Source organism: Lissotriton vulgaris, chromosome 9 (assembly GCF_964263255.1).
Source record: "Lissotriton vulgaris chromosome 9, aLisVul1.2, whole genome shotgun sequence".
NCBI lineage: Eukaryota > Metazoa > Chordata > Amphibia > Caudata > Salamandridae > Lissotriton > Lissotriton vulgaris.
Genome location: NC_141697.1, coordinates 68,865,955 through 68,882,195, shown reverse-complemented (window position 1 = coordinate 68,882,195; position 16,241 = coordinate 68,865,955). Strand labels below are relative to the sequence as shown.

The 16,241-nt window shown below is 50.1% G+C and overlaps 1 protein-coding gene across 1 annotated transcript in view; it reads left to right on the top strand.

Moving 5' to 3' along the window:
- GALNT16 (polypeptide N-acetylgalactosaminyltransferase 16) overlaps window positions 1-16,241 on the top strand; it is a 512,323-nt gene that overhangs the window by 465,565 nt on the left and 30,517 nt on the right. The window contains exon 9 of the mRNA XM_086937043.1: window positions 6,852-6,955. Coding sequence (XP_086793169.1) covers window positions 6,852-6,955 — 104 coding nt within the window. The remainder of the gene's footprint in view (window positions 1-6,851; window positions 6,956-16,241) is intronic.

Genomic DNA, 16,241 nt, shown 5'->3' with positions numbered 1-16,241 from the left:
GCCCTGGTTCAGGAGGCATGCTTTAGGCATGGTGTGTCACTGGAGCCCTGGTTCAGAAGGCAAGACTTTGGGCATGGGGTGTAACTGGAGCCCTGGTTCAGGAGGCATGCTTTAGGCATGGTGTGTAACTGGAGCCCTGGTTCAGGAGGCATGCTTTAGGCATGGAGTGTCACTGGGAGCCCTGGTTCAGGAGGCATGCTTTAGGCATGGTGTGTACCTGGAGCCCTGGTTCAGGAGGCATGCTTTAGGCATGGAGTGTCACTGGGAGCCCTGGTTCAGGAGGCATGCTTTAGGCATGGTGTGTACCTGAAGCCCTTGTTCAGGAGGCATGCTTTAGGCATGGCGTGTAACTGTAGCCCTGGTTCAGGAGGCATGCTTTAGGCATGGAGTGTCACTGGGAGCCCTGGTTCAGGAGGCATGCTTTAGACATGGTGTGTACCTGGAGCCCTGGTACAGGAGGCATGCTTTAGGCATGGTGTGTACCTGGAGCCCTGGTTCAGGAGGCATGCTTTAGGCATAGTGTGTCACTGGAGCCCTGGTTCAGAAGGCATGACTTTGGGCATTTTGGTGTAACCGGAGCCCTGGTTCAGGAGGCATGCTTGAGGCATGGTGTGTAACTGGAGCCCTGGTTCAGGTGGCATGCTTTAGGCATGGTGTGTACCTGGAGCCCTGGTTCAGGAGGCATGCTTTAGGCATGGTGTGTCACTGGAGCCCTGGTTCAGAAGGCAAGACTTTGGGCATTTTGGTGTAACTGGAGCCCTGCTTCAGGAGGCATGCTTTAGGCATGGTGTGTAACTGGAGCCCTGTTTCAGGAGGCATGCTTTAGGCATGGAGTGTACCGGGAGCCCTGGTTCAGGAGGCATGCTTTAGGCATGGAGTGTCACTGGGAGCCCTGGTTCAGGAAGCATGCTTTGGTCATGGAGTGTCACTGGGATCCCTGGTTGAGGAGGCATGCTTTAGGCATGGAGTGTCACTGGGAGCCCTGGTTCAGGAGGCATGACTTTGGGCATGGTGTGTAACTGGAGCCCTGGTTCAGAAGGCATGACTTTGGGCATGGGGTGTAACTGGAGCCCTGGTTCAGGAGGCATGCTTTGGTCATGGAGTGTCACTGGGAGCCCTGGTTCAGAAGGCATGACTTTGGGCATGGGGTGTAACTGGAGCCCTGGTTCAGAAGGCATGACTTTGGGCATGGGGTGTAACTGGAGCCCTGGTTCAGGGGGTATGCTTTGGTCATGGAGTGTCACTGGGAGCCCTGGTTCAGAAGGCATGACTTTGGGCATGGTGTGTAACTGGAGCCCTGGTTCAGAAGGCATGACTTTGGGCATGGAGTGTCACTGGGAGCCCTGGTTCAGGAGGCATGCTTTGGGCATGGAGTGTCACTGTGAGCCCTGGTTCAGGAGGCATGCTTTAGGCATGGTGTGTAACTGGAGCCCGGGTTCAGAAGGCATGACTTTGGGCATGGTGTGTAACTGGAGCCCTGGTTCAGAAGGCATGACTTTGGGCATGGTGTGTAACTGGAGCCCGGGTTCAGAAGGCATGACTTTGGGCATGGTGTGTAACTGGAGCCCGGGTTCAGAAGGCATGACTTTGGGCATGGTGTGTAACTGGAGCCCCGGTTCAGAAGGCATGACTTTGGGCATGGGGTGTAACTGGAGCCCGGGTTCAGAAGGCATGACTTTGGGCATGGTGTGTAACTGGAGCCCGGGTTCAGAAGGCATGACTTTGGGCATGGGGTGTAACTGGAGCCCGGGTTCAGAAGGCATGACTTTGGGCATGGGGTGTAACTGGAGCCCGGGTTCAGAAGGCATGACTTTGGGCATGGTGTGTAACTGGAGCCCGGGTTCAGAAGGCATGACTTTGGGCATGGGGTGTAACTGGAGCCCCGGGTTCAGAAGGCATGACTTTGGGCATGGGGTGTAACTGGAGCCCGGGTTCAGAAGGCATGACTTTGGGCATGGGGTGTAACTGGAGCCCGGGTTCAGAAGGCATGACTTTGGGCATGGGGTGTAACTGGAGCCCGGGTTCAGAAGGCATGACTTTGGGCATGGGGTGTAACTGCAGCCCGGGTTCAGAAGGCATGACTTTGGGCATGGTGTGTAACTGGAGCCCGGGTTCAGAAGGCATGACTTTAGGCATGGTGTGTAACTGGAGCCCGGGTTCAGAAGGCATGACTTTGGGCATGGTGTGTAACTGGAGCCCTGGATCAGGAGGCATGCTTTAGGCATGGAGTGTCACTGGGAGCCCTGGTTCAGGAGGCATGCTTTAGGCATGGTGTGTACCTGGAGCCCTGGTTCAGGAGGCATGCTTTAGGCATGGAGGGTCACTGGGAGCCGCCCTGGTTCGGGAGGCATGCTTTGGGCATGGTGTGTAACTGGAGCCCTGGTTCAGGAGGCATGCTTTAGGCATGGTGTGTCACTGGAGCCCTGGTTCAGAAGGCATGACTTTGGGCATGGGGTGTAACTGGAGCCCTGGTTCAGGAGGCATGCTTTGGTCATGGAGTGTCACTGGGAGCCCTTGTTCAGAAGGCATGACTTTGGGCATGGAGTGTAACTGGAGCCCTGGTTCAGAAGGCATGACTTTGGGCATGGAGTGTAACTGGAGCCCTGGTTCAGGAGGCATGCTTTAGGCATGGTGTGTAACTGGAGCCCTGGTTCAGGAGGCATACTTTAGGCATGGTGTGTACCTGGAGCCCTGGTTCAGGAGGCATGCTTTAGGCATGGAGTGTCACTGGGAGCCTTGGTTCAGGAGGCATGCTTTAGGCATGGAGTGTCACTGGGAGCCCTGGTTCAGGGGGCATGCTTTAGGCATGGTGTGTACCTAGAGCCCTGGTTCAGGAGGAATGCTTTAGGCATGGTGTGTACCTGGAGCCCTGGTTCAGGAGGAATGCTTTAGGCATGGGGTGTCACTGGGAGCCCTGGTTCAGGAGGCATGCTTTAGGCATGGAGTGTCACTGGGAGCCCTGGTTCAGGAGGCATGCTTTAGGCATGGTGTGTACCTGGAGCCCTGGTTCAGGAGGCATGCTTTAGGCATGGCGTGTAACTGTAGCCCTGGTTCAGGAGGCATGCTTTAGGCATGGAGTGTCACTGGGAGCCCTGGTTCAGGAGGCATGCTTTAGGCATGGTGTGTACCTGGAGCCCTGGTTCAGGAGGCATGCTTTAGGCATGATGTGTCACTGGAGCCCTGGTTCAGGAGGCATGACTTTGGGCATTTTGGTGTAACTGGAGCCCTCGTTCAGGAGGCATGCTTTAGGCATAGTGTGTAACTGGAGCCCTGGTTCAGGAGGCATGCTTTAGGCATGGAGTGTCACTGGGAGCCCTGGTTCAGGAGGCATGCTTTAGGCATGGAGTGTACCGGGAGCCCTGGTTCAGGAGGCATGCTTTAGGTATGGAGTGTCACTGGGAGCCCTGGTTCAGGAGGCATGACTTTGGGCATGGGGTGTAACTGGAGCCCTGGTTCAGGAGGCATGCTTTGGTCATGGAGTGTCACTGGGAGCCCTGGTTCAGAAGGCATGACTTTGGGCATGGTGTGTAACTGGAGCCCTGGTTCAGAAGGCATGACTTTGGGCATGGGGTGTAACTGGAGCCCTGGTACAGGAGGCATGCTTTGGTCATGGAGTGTCACTGTGAGCCCTGGTTCAGGAGGCATGCTTTAGGCATGGCTTGTAACTGGAGCCCTGGATCAGGAGGCATGCTTTAGGCATGGGGTGTAACTGGAGCCCTGGTTCAGGAGGCATGCTTTAGGCATGGTGTGTAATTGGAGCCGTGGTTCAGGAGCCATGCTTTAGGCATGGTGTGTACCTGGAGCCCTGGTTCAGGAGGCATGCTTTAGGCATGGAGTGTTACTGGGAGCCCTGCTTCAGGAGGCATGCTTTAGGCATGGAGTGTCACTGGGAGCCCTGGTTCAGGAGGCATGCTTTAGGCATGGTGTGTACCTGGAGCCCTGGTTCAGGAGGCATGCTTTAGGCATGGAGTGTCACTGGGAGCCCTGGTTCAGGAGGCATGCTTTAGGCATGGATTGTTATTGGGAGCCCTGGTTCAGGAGGCATGCTTTAGGCATGGTGTGTACCTGGAGCCCTGGTTCAGGAGGCATGCTTTAGGCATGGCGTGTAAATGGATCCCTGGTTCAGGAGGCATGCTTTAGGCATGGTGTGTCACTGGAGCCCTGGTTCAGAAGGCATGACTTTGGGCATTTTGGTGTATTTGGAGCCCTGGTTCAGGAGGCATACTTCAGGCATGGAGTGTCACTGGGAGCCCTGGTTCAGGAGGCATGCTTTAGGCATGGAGTGTCACTGGGAGCCGCCCTGGTTCAGGAGGCATGCTTTGGGCATGGTGTGTAACTGGAGCCCTGGTTCAGGAGGCATGCTTTAGGCATGGAGTGTCACTGGGAGCCCTGGTTCAGGAGGCATGCTTTAGGCATGGAGTGTCACTGGGAGCCGCCCTGGTTCAGGAGGCATGCTTTGGGCATGGTGTGTAACTGGAGCCCTGGTTCAGGAGGCATGTTTTAGCCTTGGTGTGTCACTGGAGCCCTGGTTCAGAAGGCATGACTTTGGGCATTTTGGTGTAACTGGAGCCCTGGTTCAGGAGGCATGCTTTAGACATGGTGTGTAACTGGAGCCCTGGTTCAGGAGGCATGCTTTAGGCATGTAGTGTCACTGGGAGCCCTGGTTCAGGAGGCATGCTTTAGGCATGGTGTGTTACTGGAGCCCTGGTTCAGGAGGCATGCTTTAGGCATGGTGTGTTACTGGAGCCCTGGTTTACGAGGCATGCTTTGAGTATGGGGTGTCACTGGGAGCCCTGGTGCAGGAGGCATGCTTTAGGCATGGAGTGTCACTGGGAGCCCTGCTTCAGGAGGCATGCTTTAGGCATGGAGTGTCACTGGGAGCCCTGGTGCAGGAGGCATGCTTTAGGTCTGGTGTGTCACTGGGAGCCCTGTTTCAGAATGTGTTATTTTTTGCCAGGGTGGACAAAGGGAGTCCTGGTTCAGGAAGTGTTACGTTGGATATGGCGTTTAACTGGAACACTAGTTGAGGCATCCTTTGGGCATGGTGTGTAACTGGAGCCCTGGTTCAGTAGACACAACTGCCCCTTTGAACATGACAAGGCATTGGGAGCCCTGGATCAAAAGGCCCGACTTTTGGCATGATGTGTAAGTAGAACTCTAGTTCAGGTGCAAGACTTTGGGCTTGGTGTGTAACTGCAACCCTGGTTCAGGAGGTATGACTTTGGGCTTTGTGTGTCACTGGGAGACTTGGTTCAGAAAGCATGTTTTGGTCATGGGTGTGTTGCTGGGAGATCTGGTTCAGGAGGCATGACTGAACCATGGTGGTTCACTCGAGTCCTGGTTCAGAAAGCGTGACTTCCTCTTTGGGCACGAAACCGCAATGGTGGCACTAGTCCGGGATGCCATCAAAGCCCTGGTTGAAGAGGTTGGGCTGTGCGCTGGTCATGCCACTGGATGTCCCACTTCAGAAAGCAGGACTTTACTTTGGGTGTGACATGTCACTGGAGACCCTAGCTCAAGCAGTGGCCTTCCACCCTGAGCCTGATATGTCCCTGACCTTGGACATCACAACACACACCTTTGAAACCTGCATTCTGAAGGTGAGGTACAGCATTGGTCCTTAAGATGCTGTGTTTATGCTGTGCCTGTATTTGATGAAAATTGGTTCCTCTGTGTTCTTTGGGTGTGTAAGAGCATGTCTGCATGTAGTTGAACAATGCCAGCGTGTCACTGCCTCTCCTGGGACTGATGTATCTGTTTTTCCAGGTGAACAATAAATCCTAGGTTAATTATGTTTCTGTATTTGGATTCCTATTTTCTGGCTCTCAATAACTTGTTATAGATAAGGAATAGCCTATGATTAATCCTCTTTCCTTTTGGTCTTTGGTCTGAAGCCCTCACCTGGAGTTTGACGAAACCCCACCAAACCTGTGGTCCACCTGCCTGATTTAGAGATCAGAAACTTCTCAGTTTCTCGGCCTGCTGTTGGAAACCAATGGTTCAGTGGCCCACCTGCCTGTAAGACCTGTCCAGTCGATGCAGCAGAAAGCCCTATGGAGGCCTCTCAATACATACTGTTCCTTCAGAGGAGTAGCCTACAAGCCGTGGCGTTCCCAAGCGGGAAAAATATTCAGTGACCCCCCTCGAGGACAAATCTTTTCTAGGAGAAGGGGCCACTGATTGTTTGTTTCTCAGAACCAGCCCTCTCTTTGGGGATTTGTTTTTGATGTATAAAAATAATCCTGAGTGGACCCCAACGACTTGACACTAGGTCTATGGAAGTGGGGCCACTAACCCTCCACTCTAAATCCAGTGCCTTAAGACCCTCACGAGTGAGTAGCTGCACTATACAAACTCCTGATTGATTGATTGATTGAAATCCACCTTGGAAACATGTGGACCACTTTTAACACTTGAGGCACAGTGGCGCTGTGCTCACGACAAGCTGAACTCGTCATAACTGCAGCGGAACTCCCGCGCGGGGATAATTCCCCTCCTGTGTGGGGCGTTCCATTAAGTGGGTGGAGTCGTGACGAGCTGCGCTTGTCACGAGCCCAGCGCCACCGTGCAGCATGACGAGCCAAGCTCGTCACAAGCTCTGCGGCGCCGCGCGCAGCCTCTCCCCCGCATCTCGGGGGAATTAGCCCTGCAGCGAAGTGGTTAAGGTCCGATGACCCATGACGTTTCTACTGAGACCCGTTGTTTCAGAGGATGAATGTTCATCTTCTTCAACAACCCCAAGCTGTCCACATCCACCAAAGCTTTGATATTTTATTTATAATTGTTTTCTTCTTTATGACTACCTTTGCCAATTTTCCAGTAATTTGTACGTTTTCTTCTTTTGATTGCAGAACACCTGTCATCGCAGGGGGAATTTTTGTCATTGACAAGTCCTGGTTTAACCATCTTGGAAAATATGACGTGCAGATGGATATCTGGGGTGGAGAGAACTTCGGTAGGTGGTGGTTTGTTTCAGAAGCCGTGTCCTGCTCACACGCATGGTCAGACAGAAGGAGCCGCATATCACACCGATCTCTGCTCTTCCGGACAAGAGTGTTCAACGCTGGTCCACGAGCGCTGGGTCAGTGCCAGATTTTCATAGCAACCACTGACTGTGCAGGCGAACTCCACTCATATTCACTGTAGGCAAATTTCTCAAGTGGATCTTCTGAAATTCTTGCATGGATCCACTTCTTATGGGCCAACATTCAGTGGTTGGTTGGTGAGCGTCACACTGGGCTCAAAACACACACAGATCAATTAAAACCATCACTTTGATGTTTTTTTTAAATATTGATAAGGCTGGGGTGTATTTGGAAATTTGTCAGGAGAGCATGGCTGCATAATCGCCTATCTTCTATGATGCATTTAACAGTAGTCAATGCGACATTGTCAATATGTTGACCCTATTAGTATTTTTTTTAGCCTTTTCAGGGAGAGTTTGGGGACTAGCATGGTTTTTAGAAAAATGTGGAGACATTCTTCCAATTTCTGGCAGATTCCACGCCAGAACCAGCATCATTGAGACTGTGAGAAAAAATATGGGATCTCCCTGGAAGATTAGTGTGTCCTTTGCTCGACCGGCCAGTGTAAAAATGTTATTACAATGGTCAGTGCATATGTCTTTTTTTGCATGGAATAGTTGGTGCACAATCGCCTTGAAGCAATATAAGTTGATATAACGAGGCCCATGATGTTTGGATTTTAGGCTGCCAGTGTCTTGTCTCACCCTTCCAGCCGCCCTCACAAGTATCAGGTGATGACAACCATGAATGTCTGATTATCTGCTTCAAGGAGATGTGCTTCAATCCCATTCAAAACCAAGAAGCTAAGGTTACCAGGGGACACCATGATCCAGTAATGGGCATACATTTAACAACATAATGAATTCTGGGACTTGTAGTCCTGGTTCACCTCAATTGAACCAGCAGGACTGAAGTTCAAATGTATACATGGTTTGTCAAAGAAAACCTGAAATGAAATATTGCGACCCTGATGACATGAAGTCATTGGTAACCTTCGGTAAATGTGCTGTGATTCAGCAAGCACCGGACAGGCAGTAGCATTGTACTACAAATTGGAGGGGCTTTGTTTCCCTGCATCACACACACAATGAGAGTGAGGGATGGACAAATGCCCCAGGCAGAATGGGGAGGCATAAAACACCCACTAAGCCCCTGCATTTCTAGACATGCTTCGTCTAGGGTACTTGGGACTCAGGGAAAGGTGGCTGCTTCCAGAAGTGGGTGAATAGTAGGGGTTGGGCAGTAAACTGGGGAGAACAGTAAACTGGGGAGAGGATGTAGCGGCTTGAGCGGTCAACGTCGAAGCTAGGGAACCGGGTTCGAGTCTCGGCAACGACGCTCAACATCCTGTGATTCTGGGCAAATCACTTAATCTCCCCGTGCCTAACAAAAATGAATGTGTCCTCATGTAACAAAACTGGACTATGTAAAAGCTCTGATACCCGATATCTTCGGGTCTAGTTTGCGCTATATAAAACTCTTACTTTTATTGTTGTAAACTCTGCAGCGTCGATGGAGTTTTGCCCACTCTTTGCTCAGCCTGGAGTGCGGAGTTCCATAAAAACTAAGCGAACTGCTGTCTGGCGGAAATTTTCTCAAGCGAGCCTCACCAACGTTAAGTTGGTGAGCACCAGTTTGTAAATCAAGGGCTAGGATGAGTCCTGGCACAATTTCTCAACGCAGACGGTTGTAGCAGGACACTAATGTTTGCATTGAGAAAGTTGCTGCTCACACAGAAAAATTACTCGAGCGTCGGAAAGAAGCAACGCACTCTGGGTTTGAGGGGGGCCATTCGCGCTGATTTTATAGCACAGACAAGCTCCAGGAGCAGCGCGACATGATGAAATTCTGCCACTCGCGGAACTCCGTGGAATCTTGCTGAGTTTTTATGCAACTCCGTGGAATTCCACAGAGTAAACCTCCACGAGTTCTGTCCACCCTCAATGTAAAAAACTGATGGGCTCTTCTTTGCATATTTCATGCAAACGCGTGCAAGGGGTTGTATATATTTTGAAACTTCAAATGGAAATGTGAAACTGTACAACGAAGAATATCTGCAAAATGTTGTCTTTTTAGGGAAAAGCATTGTTTATTTTCAATGGATGTTCTTTAAGAGAAAGAAGCAGAACATCCTTTACAATTCTCAAGGCTTTTTCTTTTGACTAACATAGGTTTCAAGGTCTATTGTTTGCGAGAGATTTTTTCATGCAAGTTGTATGTTTACTAGATGATTGTATCAGAGTTGCAAGTGGATTTAAAGAATAGTTATGCATTCATTTAATCAAGTGCACAATTACTAATTCCAACTTTTCCCAGACATTTGAATTAACAATTTGAACGCCTTTGGTACTCATCTTCACCTGCGTTCCCTCAACATGATGTGACACTTGAAATAATTCAGCATTTTGCCATCTCGTTACCCAGACATCAAGTATTGCCTGATGCCCTCTGAACACATGATTTCATTGGCAAATAACACATTTTGTGTTGGCCTTGATGGTGGCACATTGCAGACTGTTAATGTGAAGCGAGTGACATTGGTCGAAATGAGTGACAAGGTGTGTCTAAATAAGTGGATATAACAGACACAAATTACTGGTGTGTCATTCTCACTGAAATGCATTGAGCATAAGACCATGGGTTTCCAAAGCGCATAAAATAATGTCTTTTTCTGGTCCCGCGTATGCCAATGTCACTCTGCATGAGTGACACTTGACAGCTCTTACTGCCAATTGAGGACTTCACAGGAATGCCGGAGGCGCCCCGCTTCCGCTTTGAAGCAGAAAGTTCGCTGGCAGCTGAAGCCAAAGATGGCTTCATGAATTATTAAGAGACATATATTACATCTACTGATCATCTCGAGAGAGACTCGACACATAGGAGACAGGCTCCCCCGCCTCCCGCTTTCAACTGTACCATGAGCGGGGTCTCAGGACGGCCTTCTCCAGTAATGCCCAGCATCAAAGGGACATCAGAGGACTCTGGGCTCCTCTAATCTTTAATATAAACAGAATAATCTCTCTCTGGGGCTGTGAGTTCTCAGGGAAGTGCTTTTTTATTCATATCAAGTTCTGTCTCCATTCTTTTGCACCTGCCTCAAGTCCACTCGACAACAGGGAAGTAAGTTTTGATGAACAAGTCGCAGGTTTGCTGCTTAAAAGATTCCTTGTAGACCACAGAACTGACCGGCGGATTCTCTTACACCCCCGCAATGCACTGCTTATGACCTCACATATTACATCACTCATGACATGGTCAGTGACATCACGGATGGCATCTCAAATGACATCACTGATGACATCATACAGTTAGTGTAAGTGTTTTCAAAACATTTCTGACACTTTTTCTGTACTTCTGATGAGTGATACTAGCTATATCTATCTTCTGAGTGGCTGTGTAACCATGTTCATCTGTGTGTGAGTGGCTGTATGGGCGTATGAGTGGCTGTATTGGTGAGTAAGTGGCGTTGTGAGTTGCTGTATGGGTGGGTGTGTGGCCGTGTGAGTGGCTGTATTGCTGAGTAAGTGGGTGTGTGAGCAGCTGTATGGGTGGGTGAGTGGCTGAGTGGCTGTATAGGTGAGTAACTGGACATGTATGTGAGTGAATGGGTGAGTGAGTCACTGTTTAAGTGGGTATGGACAAGTTAGTGGGTGTGTGAGTGCCTGTATTACACAGTCAGTGTCTGTATGAACAGCTGCACAGGTGAGTGAGCGGGCATGTGAGTGCTTGTGTTGATATGTGAATGGGTATGTAAGTGGTTGTGAGGATGAGTGAATGGGTGTGTGACTGGCTGTGTGAGTGAGTAATGGCTGTATTAGTAGCTGTATGGGTGAGTGAGTGGGTGAGTGAGTGGCTGTGTGTGAGTGAGTGGCTCTATAGATGAGTGGGTGTGTGAGTGGTATGGGTCTGAATGGGTATGTGAGTGGTTGTGTGAGTATGGGTGGGTGTATGAGAAGTTGTATAGGGGTGTGAGTGGGTATGTGAGCAGTTCGGTGGATGACATCAGTGATGTCATTTGAAATGCCATCATTGACGTCATGAGTGATGCAATATGTGAGGTCGTAAGCAGTGCATTGTGGGCCGTATGTTCGTCCCTGTAACCTTTGTTTGTGAGGGAATTTCTAATGTTTATTACATTCTATGTCCTAACTAGAACATCCCTGTATTTTGGGGAATTTCTATGGTTTTTGAATGTTTTTTCTAACTCTGTGCAATGAACTCCGCGGAGTTTGCACATGCCAATAAAAACACGGAATTCAGGCAAAAACTTCCACGTAGCGGAGTCCGCTACTAAATTGCTACCACAAATGCTTTGATAAAGCAACTTTACATGCTAACATGCCGGATTCTTCACCTTACACTGCCTGCAAGACATGCCTCACCACGCAACTAGATAAGGGAAAAAGCACCCTCCTAATGGCGCTGCTTAATTGTAGATCTCTCCCGTGTCATGCTCTGGAAATTAATTTCCTGATACAAGATCATGAACTGGACATCCTGTTCCTGACGGAGACTTGGATTACTGCCAGCTCAAGCGCAGACATGGTTCGAGCCCTTCCTCCTGGTTTTCTGATATACCATCTTGATAGACCTAAGGGGCGGGGTGGCGGCATTGCCATTATATATAGAGATACATTGGTGTGTAAGGCGCAGAACAGTGACGTACTGGACTGTGAGAGCTGTCAGTTCTCTCTACAGGTTTCTCCTACGGTGACTGTGTCAGTCATCTTGATCTATCGTCCACCAGGAGTCTTGGGGAGTTTTGTTGGGTCTCTGATGGAAACAGTCACGCAGTTGGCTTCCTCAACGACTAATTTCATGCTGTTAGGAGATCTGAATCTCCATTTTAACGAACCAACGGACCCTGTGGCGGCAGATCTGTTGAGTGACCTTAAAGCCTATAATCTTAATCTAAAAAACCTGGGACCCTCCCACTCCAAGGGTCGCCTTCTTGATCCTATCTTCTCAAATATTCCATACCTTACAGCTCTGCCCGTTTGTCCGTTACCTTGGACAGACCATTTCCTGATCCCGGTCAGTCTGCAGGCTGACCCGAGAGTGGCCCCCTCTCCGAGAGTTTGTACTCTGGAGAGAGCTTGGTCCAGGTTATCAGTCGATAACTGGATCGCGAGACTTGAGAGCTCATGCCCCCCTGTAGCAGCGGATCCGGTTACAGCTGATACGGATTTTGAGCTGTGGATAACCAATTCCCTGGACGTCATTCTCCCCAAAAAAAGAGTAGCAAAGAGGGGTAAAAGGATGGGCTCCGCCCCTTGGTATTCGCCGGACTTACGCATCCTTAGGAAAGGATGTAAGAGGCTGGAGAGAACCTGGTGAAAAAACTGGGAGGTGGCAAGCCGGGATGAATATCGCACCGCAATAAGAATATATAAAAACGCCCTTCGCAGTGCTAAGGCGCAATTCATTGAAGATAGGATAAAAAGTGCCTCCAATTCTTCGAGAGAGACCTTTACAGTGGTAAAGGAACTCCTCAAAATCCCGGAGCCCCCACCGACTCAGGATAATCCTGCTGAGAAGTGTAGAGAGCTAGCAGAATTTTTCCATCTAAAAATCGAAAACATCATAGCTGCCCTGCCCCAAGTCATAAAGGCTGCACAGACAGGCAATCAGACAGCAGGAGAAGGCGCCCGCCTGGATGCCTTTGGTCCAATCCCTGTAGCTGAGGTCGCAAAGGAGCTAGGATCCATGAAGAGTGGTTCACCAGAGGATCCAGCCCCAATGAGATTTCTGAAACAGGTAACATCTGTGGTTGCGGCCCCTATAGCGAACTTGATTAATGCATCCCTTACCCAGGGTGTGGTGTCACCGAGCTGGAAAAGAGCGGTTGTAAAGGCTCTTCTGAAGAAACCCAATCTGGATTCGTCAGAGTTGGCTAACTTCAGGCCCATCTCTCTGCTGCCGGGTCTTGGTAAGATCGCTGAAAGACTGGTTAATCGACAACTATCCGTCTTTCTGGAATCCAGTGGCCTGCTGAGAGATTCACAAACGGGCGTTCGGCCAGGGCACGGCACAGACACCGCCCTCTTGGCAGTTGTTGAGGAAGCAAGGAGCATTTTGGATTCAAGAGGGTCAGTGGCAGTGATCCTCCTGGACCTCAGGGCTGCCTTTGACACTGTAAACCATCACGTGTTGATCCAACGGCTGTCCAATGCGGGGGTCACAGGAGTGGCGTTGCAATGGCTTAGGTCATTTCTGTGTGGTCGTACCTATCAGGTATGGGAAGGCAGCGGGAAGTCTCCATCTATCCCCCTCCAGTGCGGTGTGCCACAGGGCTCCTCGTTGAGCCCTACGTTGTTTAACGTCTATATGGCCCCCCTGGAGGATGTGGTGGCCCCTCTTGGGATAAAAATTGTCAGCTATGCTGACGATACCCAGCTGGTGGTCGCATTGTCTCAACTGGAGAAGAACCCAGACGCGCTGCGCCTATGCCTGACTAATGTACACACCTGGATGTGTGAATCGTCGCTTAAACTAAATGGTTCCAAGACGGAGATAATGCTGTTAGGGCACAAGACTCCCTTTCTCCCCTTGACCTTTTGGCCCAGCTGCCTGGGGGAGCTCCCCAGCCCCAAGCAGGAGATCAAGAGCTTGGGAGTATGGCTGGAGCAGGATCTCTCCTTTAAAACTCAGGCCAAGAAAACGGCAGGGGTCTGTTTTGGGCTTCTTCGTTCAGCCCGTAAAGTCTTGCCCCTCCACCCCTTGCCATCGAGGAAGTTACTCATCCAGGGGCTAATTATCTACAGGCTTGATTATTGCAATGCCATATTCCTTGGCGCTCCGGAAGCCACGCTTAGTAAGCTGCAGCAGGTGCAAAATGCTGCTGCTAGGCTGTTGACTAACACATTAAGGAGACAATCAGCTAAGCCCGCCTTGGAAACATTGCATTGGCTCCCGGTAAGAGAGAGGGTCAAGTTTAAGGCTCTCTGTACTGCCCACAAGATCCTTCAAGGGAAAGGTCCTCCTTCTTTAAGGAAGCTTGTGGTGCCCTATAAAGCCAACAGAGCTCTTCGCTCTGATCAAAAACTCTTGCTGCAGGTCCCCAGAGTTCACAAAGCTCGCACTGGAAGTAGAAGATTCTCGGTGCATACAGCCACCCTTTGGAATTCGCTCCCTTTGAAACTGCGTCGTGAGACATGCATTCTTTGTTTTCGGAAGTCTCTGAAAACACACCTTTTCCCATCTTAACACCTTGGATTGGCTTCGCACTGGTCCGACGGACTCCTTGACAAGCGCCGGGACGCCCAAGGGTAACCACGCGCTATATAAGACTCAAAATAAATAAATAAATAAATAAAAAGCATATAACCAATTCACAAAAGTGAAGTTTGAAAATGAAAAATATCAGGCAATGAGAGAAGTGATGATTTTGGGGTTCCCCCTAACCTAGGGAGAGGACCGAGCAGATGCCTTGAACATAAAGAGCATATCATGCTGAACAATTCGGTGGTGGTCCCATCCTCTTAGGACAACCCCAAGCAGTTATGGGCAAAAATACAATCCCAACCAAAGGCCCTGCAAAGCATTATGGGACGAGTTTAGCAGTGGGCAGTGAATATATATATATATTCTAAGAGTCAGCCTAGATTTGTACACTATTGTTAATTATCACAGCTATCTAATTAGTGCCCACAATGTCTTTTACCTATGACTATGATACAAGGAAACACTTTATCAAGCACCAAGCTCGGCCGCCAAGAAGCTGGCTGCACTCACTAACAAGAACTGGAAACCATGCGTGCACGTACGTGCAGGGCAACGGTGGTCTGACTTTAATAGTTACAGTGAGTTCTGTAACACGACAGCTCCCTAATCGCGCACCGCCTGAATTTGTAATTTAATTAACATACACACTCCGGTGTCTGCGCTCACCACAGCAGACTGTGTCACTTACTTTTCAAATCACAGAGAGTCGACTATGTGGGGCAGGATCAGGCTGCGAGCTAGCACAGCAATTTGGGTTGCCGACCGCCTCCTCAGTGAGTCCTTTCCAGTGACAGTGGTCACTTCGTCTCCCTCGCAAATTGAATTTCCCAAGGCAAGGGGGGTCATTGATTCACTGCAGCAGACTGAGACACGGTGCGAGCAATCCGCACTTGCGTTGAGCGCCATGATTTCCCACAAACCAATAGCTAACTTCCCACAAATCCGGCAATAGGACGTGACGTCCCCACGGCGCAGACTGTAAGCATAAGTAACGATAATAGTAGGAGCTTCGAGGTGAGAACGGTTCTCGGTGCTATCAAAATTATGGACACTACTCAACACTATATAACAAAGGAGGGAGGGAGAGGAACAGTGCATTCAGTCTCCCTGGGCATTTCTAAATAAACTAATTGGAATCCACTCGGGGCTTAGTGGTGGTCCCTACTGTGGTGGGGAGCAGACCGTGTTGTTTAACCCCTTTACTGCTGCGGCTATCCCGCCACAGTGCTAAGGTGTGGGGGGACCGTGCGGCGGACCCATGCTCGTGACGGAACCGCTCCGTTACGGCACGCGGGTGAGCTGTGCTTGTGACGGAACGGTTCCGTCACGGCCCCGCCCGCTCAATAGAACGTGCCGCGCAGGCACAGAATTCGCGCCGCGCAGGTGCGGCGAGCGGGCCGTGACGGAACCGTTCCGTCATCAGCACAGCCCACCCGAGGCTCATTACGGAACGGTTCCGTCACAAGCACGGGAGGGGTTAAATACCCCTCACACACCAACAGGCCCCTTGGTGTCATGCTTCATCATTGGGGTCTTCGCACCCCTCTACGGGATGTGGCGTGCTGCGACCTACGGCTATGTGGGAGCACTTCCTGTGAACTATGTGTTTAAAGTGTGTGGGGTATTATATGTGAGTGGTGGGGTGGTGATGGTGATAGTTAAAAAATACCTGGCTCTGGGGAGAAAAAAACTTTTAATTAGGCCGCGGCTGGTATTGTTAAAAGGGGTGCAGTGTGAGGTTAGTGTTGTAGTATTATGTACAATAACCTATAAAGTGCGTCCGGTTATTGTCAGGTCATCCGTGAGGGATATTTACAAGGGCAAGGCCATTACCAAGCATTTATTTTTAATGTTGTGGGGGGCTGCAAGGAGTGTAGCAACCCCCGAGCAAACAGTAAGTCTGTTGTGTCATTAAATCCATGATTCCAGGAGTACTTACCATATTTTGTTAAAGCTCTTCTGGCTGGAGTGTGAGGCACTCTTGTGTTGTCT